The following is a 15,553-nucleotide window of genomic DNA, read 5'->3' as shown; positions in this document are numbered from 1 at the left end:
AATTGATTGTTACTAAAGCAGTTAAGTGCCCATAGGAGAAAAACATCCACTTACATGTTTAACAACAGCTACAGAGAGACTTCCTTGCATCCCCAGCTCACATTGTGTAACACAGCAATATAATTTACAATTGCATTGGGATGCTCTCATTTTTTTAAAGCTTAGGAAACAGCAAGAGCCTGCTCACACCTCTGCTTGCACCAGCAATGATCTGCAGTCCATTATCTCCACAGCTGCACCACCGGGATCAGCTACTGGAATGGTAATGTCAACAGCACTCAGTTATGTTGGCCACTGTGTCATTCACTCAGTCTAGGAAAGATGACTCCAATAAGAAGGACCTCAGATCTATCTACAGCACGATTTTACTCCTCTTTGCATTAGAAGAGATGTACTGGTGAGCAAATATCATCTGCAGAAGTCTGAAAGAGTAAATACTGCCTTCATTCAGGAAATATGGACTTTCATCTGCCTTCAAATCAAGACAACATTAACCCTGTGGCAATTTTCTGTGATTATGCAAGAAAAAAAAAAAAAAAAAAAAGCCTCACCTTGCAAAAGGAGAGAAACTGAGTTTGCAAATGTAAAGTTAAAACCAACAAAGAAGAAAAACCTGAGCCACCTACATTTCTTGAAGAAGCTACTCTTAAAATAGAAGCTACAATGATATCAGAGTGCTGCAGTACCACAGGGGACCTGAACCTGAGAGATGAACAGAAGTGCCAGACTCAGCCCCTGTGTCCTCAGCGGTGGCATGGGCAGCTGCTGACATACCAGCCACCTGCTGGTGTGCCACCTTGAGCCTGAAACAGCAACACAAATGGTGCAATACCCTTTTTTGTCCCCAAACACACTAGGCAGGAGGAGCACAGTGGACAGAGGGTGGGTTTTCAGGGAATTTCCTGGCTCCCTTCACTCCTGCTGTTATGCCCTCACTGGGAGGAAGCTCAGAGGGTATCCTGCAACCACGGAGAAGACAGAAGGGAAGAACATTTACCAGTATTTTTCTTCTTCTACAGAACACTCAAAATTAAACACTTCCTCATGAAGCTGGTCATTTGCATAATCACATTATCAAGATGGTCTTTCACATGGATTGGAGTGTCAACAGACTGAGAAGCCAATATAATGCACAAAGCATTAATAATAGAGTATGATTTTCTTTTCCCCCACAAATTTCTCCACACTTGAACTCCAAGGTTTTTGACAGGGAATAAAATATTGTCAGTCACCTGAGTATTTTCAAATTAATTCTCCTTAGCCACAGAAAAAAAAGAGCCCAAAACAGAGCATTTGAAGAGCTATGGATATGAAAGGATATGAGCATGTTGAGTGCAAAGGATCACACATACCTTGTGACATCTTTTATCTGCAAGCAGAAATTACTCTGCATAAGAAAACAGTTTTCAAGCAGCACATAAACCAATATATACAATGTGTGTTGATACACATAAATAATATGCTAAAATCTGAGGGGAAAAAATCAAGCATGTATGACACATCTTCTGATGTTCTGGGTTCCATTTGTTTTTAAAGAAAATTTTAGATTTTCAAATGAGTAAGGGATCAGTAGACATGAAAAAGGTAGGATGGAAGAGAAATCAAATACATTTACTACCTAAGAAAAGAGCAAAATAAAAGTCAAAGAAAACTCTGTGTTTAAAGCATTGCCAATGACCAGAGAGCAGAGGGCATGTCAAGAGGAGTGGCAAGCCATCACACAGACAGCTGTGAGCCTTGCAGCATGCAGGCTATGGGGATTAGACAGCTTTCCAAGGAGGGAGAGAGACCTTTGAAGATTTTCAGGTGGGGGAGAAAAAACCAGTAGAATAAATCTGATCAAAGCCACATCTTGCTTTTTTAAGAAGCTGATCCTTCTCAGCCTTCCATAAACTGCTGTGCATTTCAAGCACAAGAATGAAGATGAAGACTTCTGTGTTCCCAGCACGAAGAAGTGGTGTGGGACAGCACTGGAAGATAACCTGCAAGGATACTAGCTAGGGAGATGCTGCACACAAATGCTACAGGCCAGTCCTGGTCTAGGAAAGAAAGGAAAAGCCAAAAAACAGCAGATGCCCTTCCAGAAAATACCACAGCTGGAGCTACTCATGCTGTGACCTGTGGCACAGCTGGTATCAGGGACAGCTGGGGTCTGATCACTCCAGGCAAGCTTTTATCTCCTAAGCTTTTGGTTTCTACCAAGGTATTTCCTGACACCTTGAGGTAAGTTGAGGATGCTGTGAAACTTAAACACTACTGAGTTGAAGCTGGAAGTCAAAATTCTCACCAATTTTGAGATTTTAAAATTTCAGCAGCGAAGAGAGACAATGAAGTTTCAAGTGCTTCTTGTTTTGCCCCGTTGGAATTTGTACTTCAAGCTACAAGAGGTAGAGTTACAGCTGATACAAGTTACTTAAGAATGACACTGAATTACCATTTGGTTACTTGGGAATGACAAAGGAGGTTTCATTTTTAATGTTCATAAGTCACCCAAATTAATTAGCGCTTTAAAGCGGCAATGAATCATTTCCTGAAATAATTTGTATTGGCTAAATTAATTCCTGTGAAGGGAGCCAATTTGCTGATTGTAAATTAGAGGAGCCCCTGACTAGCTCCTGTGTACCATTTATAAGACTACTGGGAAACAAAGGATGGCTACTTTTCATCAGTGAACAAGACTGCAGCCCCATTAAGTGACTAACTTACAGTGCTACAATTACAGGTTTCTATTTAAAGAATCCAAGCCAGACATCATTAAGAAACAAAGCTGGATATTCAGAAGAAAGGAAAACTAAACAGAAGAGAAGCTTGTTTTCTGAAAAGGTGCACCAAAAACCTATTTGAAGGGAATATTTCATCTTCTTAGATTAACAAGGAGAAGTTCAGACATGCAGGGCTAATTATGAATACATTTCCACCACAGGGCAACGCCCAAAGCCAACCTGAAGCCTGGAGTTCCAGAGCTGCCTTCTCTTACCCATGGTTAGATGACTGTTTTGAGACCCCCATAAATTTAAATTACTTTTGAGGAGTGATGAAGTGAGAAAACACATACATGGGTTTCTACTCAGGTGGAAGAGATGCTTTCCTACCACTGGTAGTAGCCTCCCTGCCAGGAGACCTCTTGCACCCATCCAGTACATCCCACCACCCACCCACCTTTGGTTAAAGACTGTAGCACTCTCCCTAATGGATTCCCCTTCTTTACTCCTCCAAAAGAAAAAAAAAAATTCTACATAATGCTTTACCTAAGCTAATTTGCATGGCTTTCTCTTGTTCTTATCTGCATCTCCTCACTGGTATCAAAGCCTTGACATTTCTGCTTGTGAAATCCTTCCCTGGTAACCTGCTTATCAGCAGTAATGAATACTTGTGCAAACAGGTACAAAATTAAATGGCTTCTTTACAGTGATTATGATACATTGAGCCATGCTTAATCTACATAATCAAATTGCTTCTGTGTTCAGCTGTAATACCTTTTTGCTGTCCTGGGAGCAGGTTCAGCCTTGGTTTCTCTTTCAACAGCTGCTTTCTGAGAAACACTAACCATGCCTGGGAAAAGGGCTACTTTAGGTGCAATCATTTAACACAGCATGTTTGAAGCACATAACCTCTGCAAGAAGGCAGAGGAGGTCCAAAGAACAGGTTTTCCCTTTAGGGAAGAAGAAAACATCCTGTAGGACACTTAAGGGAAAGCAAAGTACAAACCAATCTCCTCCAGCTATGATCCACATGCCCAGACATAATTGCAGTGACCGTTCTAAGAGAGATGACATCTCTACCCCCTTAAATACACTGAGCTACTACCACCACTATAATTTCCTTTCCCTATGCAAGAGTGTCCCTGTATTCAAGAGCATCCCCTGTTTACATGCTACTAAAACAGAATACTGTTGCTTTCAATCTCAAGAACAGACTCTTGATTCAAATCAAGCTGGTTAAAACAGATGGCATCGGTATATATTATAAAATCCTTGATTTGGGAAATTAAAGGATTCCATCCAGGGAACATTCTGAAAAGCATCTCCATGTCTAAATCATGTTTATCATGTCACTTAACTGAAAGAATCCTGAAACTTTCTCTTCTTCTAAATATTGATCAACTTTTAGCACAAAACAAGAAGGGAGAAATAGTTTTCCCCACAAACAATAAGTAGATGATATTTTAAAAATATCCAACAGCCTACTTGCCTTTGTCCAAAACACAGCACTGCAAGAATCAGCTTTGCTTCATAGTCAGCCTGCTGGGAGGCTTTTCGTTTGCCTGTTTTTTTTCCAGAGAGTCTAAGAGAACGAGTAGTCTACAAGCTAGTGCTTATTTCTAAACCCTTTTATAAATTGAAAAGAGAGTAAACCTGGTGAAAAATGCTAATAAACATAGAATAATTTCTCTTCCTCATCATGGCTTTGATACAGGTAAAAATAAGGTGCTGCTGGACCTTTGAGTTAGAAAGGTGACAACTCCAATAAAAAATACCTCTGCATCTTTGTAAGTAAAGAAAAAGCAATGCAGAAGAGAAAAGAATAAAAAGATGGGTTCTGGCAAGGGCCACTAGCACAGCTTGACTTAGGCTCAGGAGGAAGTAAAAGCCTGAATCACATAAAAATAGATTTAAGAAAGAATCAATGACATTTAATCTGAAAGTTTTAGTTAAGTTTTAATTAGGATCTGAGATTTTGCACTTAAGTGCATGAAGTGAAGGAGTACATTTACTCACGCTTCCCAAGATAACTGACAGATCTGAAACTTACTCATCTCATCTCAAAAGGTTAATTAAAGAACAATCCTTGACAGCAGCACTGTATGGAAACCAATAGTTTGCTCCACTGGGGAGCCCTGGGGAAAGGCTGTGCTGGCATCTTCCACCCCTCAGGAGCAAACTGAAGATGCTGCCCAGTGACCATAGCATGGAGATGAGCAAGATGCTTTGAACCAGCCCAGCAAGAAATGGAGAAGAGTGTGCCCACAGCACTGTAAAACTTGCTTACTGTGCTGCCTGTGGATCTGGGGCAGCCTTCCCAGCCTGTGCTGGGGCTCTGCATGGCTGCTGGCCTGGAGCTGCTTCCACACACACAGTCCTGCAGCAGAGCAGGTGGGATCACAGCCAGCAGTGAGAGGTATGTGTGGTAACTCTTATAATTAGGAAACTAAGGCAGAGTGGATCAAAATTGTAATTAAGCTCTTGAGGCACTGGCTTCTCTGGTTCAGCCCAGTACCAGAAAAAAAAAAAAAAAGTAAGCTTTTAGGGAAGCCTGTATATGCAAAGCTCATTTGAAAAAATAAATCATGGCAAATTGAAGAACCATTATCAAAATGAAGAACAGGAGAGTTTCATCATCTGAGTAAGACTTCATGGACATAACTGAACTTTGGCTGTGCAGTAATTTAATTTCCTAAGAACACGAGCAAAGTCTCAATTAGGTCAGAGAGGATTGCTGCACCAGTAGAAGAGAAGAGGAATGTGCAGCTGGATCAGTGAAAAGACATGGTGCAAGGAAACACTGAGGCCTCTTGGCAGAAGCAAGCAAGGCTGCTTGTTTGGTATGTACCACAGGCAGAGGCAAAAAGCACCTGCAGGCAGCTTCTTGCTGCTCTCTTTAAAAGCTAGAGCCAGGTAGTGTGGCTGCCACAGGAGAAACAGGCTCATTTAGAAGCAGCCCAGGGAAAAGCAGACGAATGCCAGAGGGAAAAAAAAAGACCAGAACAGCAATGGATTCAGAATGCTGCTTAATGGAGTGAAGCCTGAACATTATTTGGTGTGATCTTGACGGGCCTGATTTAACTATTACATTTTTGTATAGTATTTTTCATCCTGATTATGAAGAATTGTTTCACAGCCCTTGGTGACAGCTTAGAGTTTCTCAGCCACTTAAGCAGAAGGTCTATCAGAGCACATTTATCAGAGAAAAGCCTGCTGAGGAGTGGACAGCAACAGACATAACCCCAGGGGTGAGACATCTCTGCTATTGTCTGCAGAAGAGATGCCCAGAAGAGAGGTGGGCAAGACAATCCAAACACTGAAGAGAAGGCAGCTCAAGAAAGGGCATTTCTGGACACACATGTTCCCACAGCACATTTTTATCCAGCAGAAAGACAAATGACCAAACTTACAACAGCCACTCTTCACCTGAGACATGTTTATACCAAGCCCTACTAAATCCCCAGCCAGAAAGAAGCTGGTGATCCTACATCACTGACTCTAATGCCCCCTGTTCAAACCACAGCAGCCCACTTCTTACTTTTAAACACAAAGGACAGTTCCAGATGTGGGTTTATTTTGATTGTGACTCAGAAGTGCCAATCTGAAGTGAATTTATGTCAGTGACAACTGAACCACTGTTGTTGATGTAGTGTATACACATGCAGAAAGCAAACTGGTAGACATTGTCTTTGTGAATAGGACATCTCAGGACACCAATTAAGCAACATTTCCCTTCATCTACTTGGAAGACTGCATTTAAGATTAACTCCTTTTTGCCCCCTCCCAACAAGTATCTGATCTGCAAACCTCGTACATACAAGAGTTACTTGCTCTGTATTTTTAATGCAAGCTTTTCAAGTGCACCTTGAATTCAAAAGCAGCATTTTGTTCTCCAGAGTAGCTCCATTCTGAAAGGCCACACTCACAAAAGCTGCATCAGGTCTGCCTGCCACATAAGTACACGTTAGGGATGTGAATTCAGTGCCACTGGAACAGTCACTGAAGTGACTGCAGCCTTTACATATCTACTCATCTAAACACAAGGGCTGTGTTCCAGTGAGCAAACCCAGACAGACACAGGAACATTGAGCCAAGGCTTCACAATGAGTGTCTACAGGCGCTGTCATTAAAGCAACAAAAACCTTCCTAATGCACCCACAAAAACCATCAAGTGCCAGAAATACAATGCTGCTTTTGGGATTTCAGATACCATACAGAGGAATTCAAACACCCAAGTGAGTGTTAAGATCACAGCAGCCTCTTCTCCCCTGCAGTTACCCTGCAAATCATCAGGGCTCTCACAACAACCTGCAAGTACCCTTACTTTTCCCATGAATAGAAAAATACCAAGCACAGTCAAATCCTCAGCAAGGCTATTTTGTGAGAAAGCAGGAGCCATTCCTTCTGCACCCAAGCAGAAAGCTTACCCCATCTGGAAGTGCCCTCCAGCACACGGCGCTCACAAACTCATTTGTGTCATCCTCTTTCCGGTCCTTGTCCAGGACACTTTTGACTGTATCAAACTTGAACGTCAGCAGTGTCTTTGAGAGGCCCTTATAGTATAAGTAAAGGGAATTATTTTCACTTCCTAGAAATAAAAAATACAAGTATACAAGATCAGGTTCTGTAAAGACAAACAGAAATAAGGGTTATTAGCTCTTAAGAGGTTCTTAGCTCTTTCATTGCTTAAAACAAGCCCAGACATTTCCTTGTAGTTATCATCGTGGTCATGGTGCCCTGGCAGCTGCAAGTGCTCCATGGCAAACTTCCATCACACTTAATAATAAGAAATGGGTTTATTACAAGACAACTGCAGCGTGCAGCACACCTGCAAAATGCCCAGGATTCCAAGAACCCTCCACAGTCTCCAAGGCAAAGCTTTTTGAGCAGAGCATGAGCACTGCCACATGAATCACTGCTACATCCTGCCTGCTCAGAGCCACAGCTCAACGGCAGGTAGCACTATCAAAGTTTTACCTGCCATAATCAAGTACGACAACTTGGTCTGTGGAGGCTTAAGCAAGGGAGACTAGACTGTACAGGCTTTATTTAGAAATCCATCCCAATTTCTGCCTTGCAAGCTGCACAGCAATCAGAGAACACACGAGCTAAGGTCCTCCCTTCAGTGCTGGCACAGCTGTCCTGCTCATCCCACAGCTATCAGCCTGTCACTGCCTTCCCAGCAAGAGCTGTGGATTTACAGAGCTCTGACAGTCTGGCTTAAGCAGTGAAAGGACAGAACAGCCAAAGGGGTAACTAATGATTTGGTCTTCTGAGGAGTTGCTTGCAATGTGGGCACTATTTACTTCACCATGCAGAATGCCAGACTAAGTGACAGCCACTGGAGCCTCACGTGGCCCAGGCTACTGGTGATGCATGAAGATGTGCCAGTTGTTGATCTTGAAATACATCAATTATATCAGCAGCAATGACATCAGCAATTCATTTTGATGACAACAAGCTTGAATCATCATGCACAAACAACTCATCTGCAATGGAAGAAAAGCATCTATAGACCCCCTTAGGTCAGGACTGCCAATGCCATTGCCTGGGAGGGGAAGGAGTGTGGAAGGTCAGAAAAATTTTCTATTAAAAAGCCCATCCAGCTAAATAGCACAGGTGGTGGCGTGCCTTGCTCCAGGTGAGGGCCCAGCTCTGAGGAACCCTGTTAGCACGTCAGGGTGGCTGCTCTACTCACCACAGGCAATGTAGTCTCCATTGGACGCAAGCCCCACAAAGTTCTTCTCGTTGATGTGACCCTTGAAGGAGCGAAGGCAGTGAGGCTTCCCCACGTTCCACAGCTTCAGCTGACTGTCTGTTGACCTGAAAACAACACTGAAATTTACCCTGCTGCCATATGGCAGGAACTCCTCCCTCCCTGGCCACCCTGCTCCTCAATGCTGCGATGGCAATGTAAATGCAGGAAGCCTTAGTGCACAACAGGAGATTTATCCCACTTTCAATCATATGCAGCTCAGCTTGAGCTCAGAAAGATATCACCTTATTTTAAAAGCCTGTCAAAACACATTACACGTTTGAATAAAAACTTCCCTGAAGTATTACTCTTCCTTTCTCCTATCAACTGCAGAGCCCTCCTCTGAACTGCATGGCCTCTGAGCTATCACTGCCTCCTCCAGATCCTCACAGATCCAAGACACACTGAAGTTATTTATGTTTTAAACCTTTACAGCATGGATAAAATCTGTTCCCTTCTCCGTGCCAGCTGCATATCTCATTCATGTCTTTCCAGGGCTTGGGTAGGAAGCAGTCTCCTCACTCCCCAGGTGCCCTGAAGCACATTCTCCTCCTCCTGCCCAACACCAAGCAGCAGCACAGAAAAACCTATGGGGGGTCAGAGTTGCTGTTAAAATTAAATCTGTTTTTCTCATGTGTAATCAAGACTGCATGGATACAGAACTCAAGCTGCTACCTTTTTCACCTTGTCAGGGAAAGTTAAATATTACTATTCAAAATATACAGAACATGTTGGGATTAAATCACAATTGTTGTTTCCCATGCTTCCCCAAAATGCAAATATACCTGCCTTCAAAATGTTTTTCTGTTTACTGTGAGAAAACATTTTGCCTTTGGGGTTACTAATCTGCTGTCTGGCAGAACTCAAACAGGAAGATCCCACATTTCCAGAAGATATAGGATTAATTTCTTCCCCCAAAGCTGAAGAGACATGAAGATAATCTCTCACTTCACAGGCATTATTTCCTAGCAATCACAGCTTACTTGGCTCTGCTATTCTGGCACTCACTGAGATACACAGTTGGGGGGCAAATGGTGACATGGAGGAACTGAAGCACCATGAAGGCATTTTAAAGAAAAGGACAGTGCTGATCTGATCCCCAAACTGAAAGAGATTGGGAGCAGAACCTTCAGCCTCCTGGGTGGGAGGGAGGGGAAGCAGGCCACGCTCCCCCACACAGGTCACAGCACCAACCTTGCTGCTCCCTGAATATTTAGAGCTGAAAGGAAAAAACTCAAATCACACAACATCCATCAAATATTACCAATGATGTAAGACATTACCCCTGCACCAGTGTCCCATTTGCCTAAAAATATAACACAAAAGAGGAGAGATACACCTTGTGCTATCCTGCAAAAAAGCTTATCTCAGTCCTCAGTGACAGCTGGGATGACAAAGGAGCGATAAGGGAGCTGCAGCAAGATTTGTTAGTCAGTGTTATTAGTTAGTATGAGGTCAGATCAGAAAGAAGGTATGAATTTTATCTGTAACACTGTGACTTAAGCAGGAGTGCATTCCTAACCCCAGGTCAAGACAGGAGGCCCAAAACAGAGCATTCAGCTTCTCTGCCTGGTGCTTGTTCCACATCTGTCCCCGCCCTATGCTGCTGCTCTTTCTCCCTTCCCTTGTCCTTACTCTCAGAGGAAAAGCTCACAGAAGGCAAAAAGGGGTGTATACTCCTGCTTTTTTTTTTGGCCCACAAGCACAGGCAGGTGCTTTCTGTGCTATTAGGACAGGTGTATTTTTAAAATGCTGCTTTTAAAAGCTCCAGAGTTGCTTGGACACTAAACTTTTCTGCAGGCAGGAAAAAACAGCAAAAAACTAACCCCTGGTCCACAAGCTGTCAGATTCCTATGACTGCTGCTCTTAGCTTCCCATTAAGAAGACCTCAGATACACAGGCACTTAACCTCTACAATTTCACTGGCATACCTACTAGGTGTCTTCATGAAAATAAAAACACTTAAGTCTATTACTAATGGAAAGTTTTTACTGTTTATGAATTCCCATCAAGCTCTAGCCATGTTTACCTTGCTTAGGATAAGCAAGCCATGAAAGAAGAAAGCTATTTATCCTTGAACTGCAAGGAGGGACAAAGGCCATTGATCCTGGTGGTGTTACACTGCTCCTCTGGTTTCATATCCTCTCCAAAAAAAAATCTTGGATGTGCTGCTCTGTTAAATCTGTCTCTCTGTAAATCAGCACTGTAATCAATGTGTTGTGCTAAATACCAGGCAGTTCTGAACACCCCTGAGGTCAAAACCTATCTCTACAAGGCAAAGAAAATCAATGCAATCCATAAAACAACTTTAGCTAGAAATTTAGAGAATCTGAATATACATATAATTTTTTTCTTCAATCAGTGCTTGGTTTTTGAGAATCACTACTGCTGTTGCCTCTACTCAGTTTGCAAAAGGAAAGGCAGGAAAAATAATCTGCTCTGACAGTTCTCCCTGTTCACACACAAGAAGGTAGGTGGACCCTTCAGTTAGTTCCCTCACCCTGCTGCTGCCTGTCCAAGTCTGACAGCTCTAACAGCCCTATCGATAACTCCTCTCAGAACTTGGGGAGATGCTTTCTCAGAATGCTGGCCCAAGCAGAACAAGGCCATTCTGTTCTAAAACATCCCATAAATGATGCTACACCTGATTTCATGGCTGTAAAACATTCCCAGCCTCCTCCTGTTTCTATTAAACACTTTCTCTAACAGAGATTTGGTTCAAAGCATTAAATTTAATTTTCCCCGCGTTCCAGATATGAATTTGCAGCCTTATAGAGTTATAATGTTAACAGAAGAAAGAAGAGAGAAGCTGATTAAATATAAACAGTACCAGAAGCCACCAGGGAATCCTCCATCAGACAGCTCAGCTCACAGTAACTCCCTTGCAGCCTGAAAACACCTTAAAATGTTGTGTTTCACTGTGTAAAAACATGGGACAGAACCAAGCAGGATAACCACTGGCTCAGCACAAGGCAGCTAGATCTGCCCCTGTGATCCAGCCCTGCTGCCCTCAGGTGTTAGACGTGAATGTGTCGAGATCCAAGATTCCCCTGCAGCCCCTCACCCTCCCCAGCAGGTAAGAGGGGATCACCTCTGCCTTACTGAAGAGGCTTGCAGCCAGGCACTGCCAGTTTTCACTAGGTGTCCTGACACATTCATTCCCATGTGATTGAAAACCTGTCCAGAACAGAGGCAGCCACATTGGGGCAGACACATCTGGCCATGTAACTGAACAGAAGCTGGAGAATATTGCTCCTCAGGGCCTCCATCGCAGATCTTATGGTCTAGCCTGGCTGAAAAGCTGCATGCTATTGGAGTCAAAAACACAGCTTCTCTTTGTCCACTTTCTTACCCAACTATAAGCCCAAAAATGGCCTTGACAGAGCAAATAATAAATTACCAGAGAACAGATCAAACAGTCAGTCCTACCTGAGCTGCTTTCAGGCTGTGGCTAAACCCCCCCTTCAGACCATATACACAGCAGTACTATTTGATCTCTTCTGTCACTCATCAGTTGTGTTTTACTGCACATTATTGTCCCCAGGGCTCTGCCAGCAGCTTTCTCCATCACAGAGCTCTGGTCAGGAGCATCCTCAGTGCACAGTAGGAGGAAAGTCCACCTGCAGCTTCCCAAAGCAAGTACTTGGGCACAGGTGCCACATCTAGTTGTCTTCATATTCCTCTCAAGCATTTTAGCTCCACAACACAGAGCACAGCCAAGTGACACCACGAATTAATTTCTATTTTTGACTTGGAGAAAAGCAACAATCTGCCTCCCAAAAGCACAGCATCCTGTGAGAGCTGCCACCCACACAGGTGAACTCACTCAGCAGCCCTGAAGAGCACAGAGAAGTGAGGGTTTCCTGGGTTGACTGTATGTTGCTTTTATCCCCAGTTGTCTGTTCTGTTTATGCTGAATAATAAGTTTTACACCTTTAAGACTCATTCTAGGAGTGAAGTGGGGGGGGAGATGAAACATGCAGTTTGTTTTCAAAACCTGCACTCACTCCTCCACATTCCTGCTCCTGGACTGTGCTGTCTGTGGACAGACAGACAGCGAGACAGAGCTCTCCTTTGCTTTTTAGTTAGTTTTAGCTAGCTGAGGTAAAGAAGTTCCCTGCACTGTGGCTTTTCCCTTTCTCTGGACCTGCTCTGGACTGAACACCCAGAAGGGCAGTGGCAGCTCACACCTGTGGCCCAGAGGGCTGGGCCTGGGCCGTGGCATTTCCAGCACTGGAGGGACTGATCAGAGACTGAGTGAGCTGAGCTGCAGCCCGAGGGATTTTTCTGAGTTTACCTCTCTTTTGGAGCAGCAAGAAGTTTTATTGTTCAATATTGTTTAGGTTTTCTTGTTTAACAGACAGTTTTTTCCACTCTTCTCCAAGGAGATATTTTTCACAAACCGGTTAGGGGTGGGGCTGATTGAACCTGCTTCCTAGAGGAACCCTTCTGGGGGTTCTCTCCCAAGTTTGCCCTAAACCAGGACAAAGGGCTACACAGTTTTTAGCCTGCATAAAAGGCAACACTTACGCAGAGACGATTTCTTCCCCGCTGACAAACTTTGCATAGGAGACTGCCTTGCGGTGCCCCTTGAACACCATGATGGGCTGCTTAGTGTTGCGCAGGTCGTAGTAGTGGACACAGTGATCTGCAGACAAGGAACAGAAAGGGCAAGAAATTTCATCACTTGGGAAGGATGCACAGGACCTGTAATAATCACAACAAAAATCCTGCCTGCAGTTTCCACATCTCACTTCAAGCCCCATCTAGGATAAGCAGTCTGTACTAAAGCAGATGAGGATTCCTCAAACAGCCCCAAAATTCTTTCTGCAAGGGTCCATGCTCCCTTTTAAAGGGTCAGGAAAGGAAAAAGGTGCATTCACATGTCTGTGCCTGTACATGTGTCCTCCTGCAAACCCCATGACCCTGTTCAAAGCAGCAGCTAAAAGGACTCTAACCTCTTCTGCTTGTCTTCTCAGCTCCCTACCCAGCCACACCAATTGCCATTTCTAATTCCCAACTTCCTTCTTTTCCTGCCTCAAGCTGTCCCCTCTTGGAAAACTGTTAAAGAACTCAAGGGTAAAAACTCAGTCTGCTACTTAAACTGGATTGTGGAAAAACAGGATTAAATTTGTCATCCTTGCTTCTGGATGGAGAACCTTCCTACCTTTGTTTTTTGCTTCTCTCCGCTGACTTTATTACCAATCAAGAAAGAATTAGCATTTCTGCTAATGAGGGAGCAGACTAAATTCCAGCTCATTTTAAGATTTAATTCACAGATGTGCCCTAGTGCCACAACCATATGAAAGGGATCACAGCAGAATTAGTGATACGTTTGCTTTTCTACACCGCCAAATGTCAATTCCCAAGAAACCAGAAAAACAAGAAGAGAAAACCTCATGAGACCCAAATCCCAAATACCCTCACAGTGCTCCTTCCAGCTAAACAAGGTTAATAAGCTTCTTCCTTCCTAACTTTCAGCCTTTAATGTTGAAATTCATTTAATTATCTCTTGCTGTTCTGGATGCACAGGGAGGGAAGGCCAGGGAAAGCCACACACATGAAAACCAAGCTGGACACATCTCTCACTGAGCAACTTGTAATACCCAGACATCAGCTGAAATCTGCTCCCACCCTCCTCCCACTGAAACAATATCCCACTGGTGGAAGCTTATCACAAAGACTACATAGAAATGAATTTAAATGCCAATAGCTACAGCTATTTTTGTATTTGCACAGCATTTCAAAGCTGGGTGTTGTCCTCTGTACAACTGAGAGACCTGCCGTGGCCTCAAAAGCCCAGTGGTCTGAGAGATAACCAGGTTTACATCAATCAAGCTACAGCAACCACCATCAGACCAGCAAGGGGAGCTCCTCCCCCAGATTAAGGAACTACTTGGTGGCCACGGCAGGACAGGGTGGGGACTGTGTCAGAAACACCTTCACTAAAATAAGGTGGGCAGGCAAATCACCTTCCCCTCTCACTGCTTCCAGCACTTTATTCTCTGCAGATAAGCAGCTCAGAGGTCTCTCTGGGTAAGGATTTCTGGCTCTCTTCCTCCTCCAGGTGTAAAAGCAGATGCTCCAAGCAGCCACACCAAGTTTTCTCCACCACTTAAACTGCCAAATTACTCTTATGTTGAAACCCAGCAGCTATTGCACCCCTTACTATCAGCAATGAAGATGCTATGTCCCAAGCACTCTTTCAAACAGTTCTGGGCCTTTCACCTCTGAAATACTAAACCTCCAAACAACCAAAATCCCAGTGTGCTCCTACCATTTGAGCATTTTAATTAGCTGTAGAGCAACATGATGTTGCAACAGGCTTACTAAACAATGGGTTAATTTTATAAGGGACTTTAATTAAGCATTAACACTCTAACAAGATCTGGGCATCTTGGTCTCTTCTACTTCTCTGAAACTGGAGCCAAGAAACTCCACAGTTTTTCATCTATCCAGCAGACCTGTGGGAGCTGTGAAACAGTTAACTGGCAATTGTTATTTTAATGAGCAGAATGATTCTAGGAGGGCTTTTTATTAGGAATCAGTTATGGATAAGCCTTTCAAGTCTATTTTTGCTTACAGTTTCAACACTGGGCCATCATTAGGGCACCTTTTTGAGCACTAGATTTTATCCTGCAAGAAAGTGGCAGGGAAAGGGATACCTGCATGTGAGCAGCTGGAGCAATGCAGACAGGAGAGAGCTGTAGCAGGGCAGACAAGTCTATTTGCAGAAGAGAACCACGAAGTTGCATTCACCTTCCAAATATCCCAGTAAACAGCTCAAAGCCTGGCAGCATCTGGCCCCAGCACTGCTGTGCCTCTCGGCATCAGCAGGGCAATCAATCACTGTCTGCTCTCATCACAACGGTTCTGAGGGAACCAGCAAGGCCACTGGGCTCCAAAATTAGCCATTTAATTATTAATTGATTATTTCAGCAGACAAAGTGTTGGCGCCCAAATGAGTTTTAGTTTTTTGTTTGTTTTTTTAAATTCAATTGAAGCAGCTATTTTTAAGTAGATATATGAAGATGAATGCTCACTGCACTCATTAAAATCTGAACAGGTGGTCATGTTTTACAATTAAAGAGATACT

General features: G+C 43.5%; 1 protein-coding gene across 2 annotated transcripts in view; it reads right to left on the bottom strand.

The window, feature by feature from the left end:
* The window catches only part of COP1 (COP1 E3 ubiquitin ligase), a 123,854-nt gene that overhangs the window by 23,612 nt on the left and 84,689 nt on the right, over positions 1 to 15,553 (bottom strand). For both annotated transcript variants that reach the window (XM_002191990.7, XM_012575418.5), the window contains exons 16-18: positions 12,988 to 13,105; positions 8,401 to 8,525; positions 7,130 to 7,290 (exon numbers count right to left, since the gene is read on the bottom strand). In XM_002191990.7, the coding sequence (XP_002192026.7) occupies positions 7,130 to 7,290; positions 8,401 to 8,525; positions 12,988 to 13,105 (404 nt within the window). The remainder of the gene's footprint in view (positions 1 to 7,129; positions 7,291 to 8,400; positions 8,526 to 12,987; positions 13,106 to 15,553) is intronic.

This window comes from Taeniopygia guttata, chromosome 8 (genome assembly GCF_048771995.1).
Source record: "Taeniopygia guttata chromosome 8, bTaeGut7.mat, whole genome shotgun sequence".
NCBI classification, from domain to species: domain Eukaryota; kingdom Metazoa; phylum Chordata; class Aves; order Passeriformes; family Estrildidae; genus Taeniopygia; species Taeniopygia guttata.
Note: the sequence above shows the minus strand (reverse complement) of the source record. Positions and strands in the feature narration are given on the sequence as shown.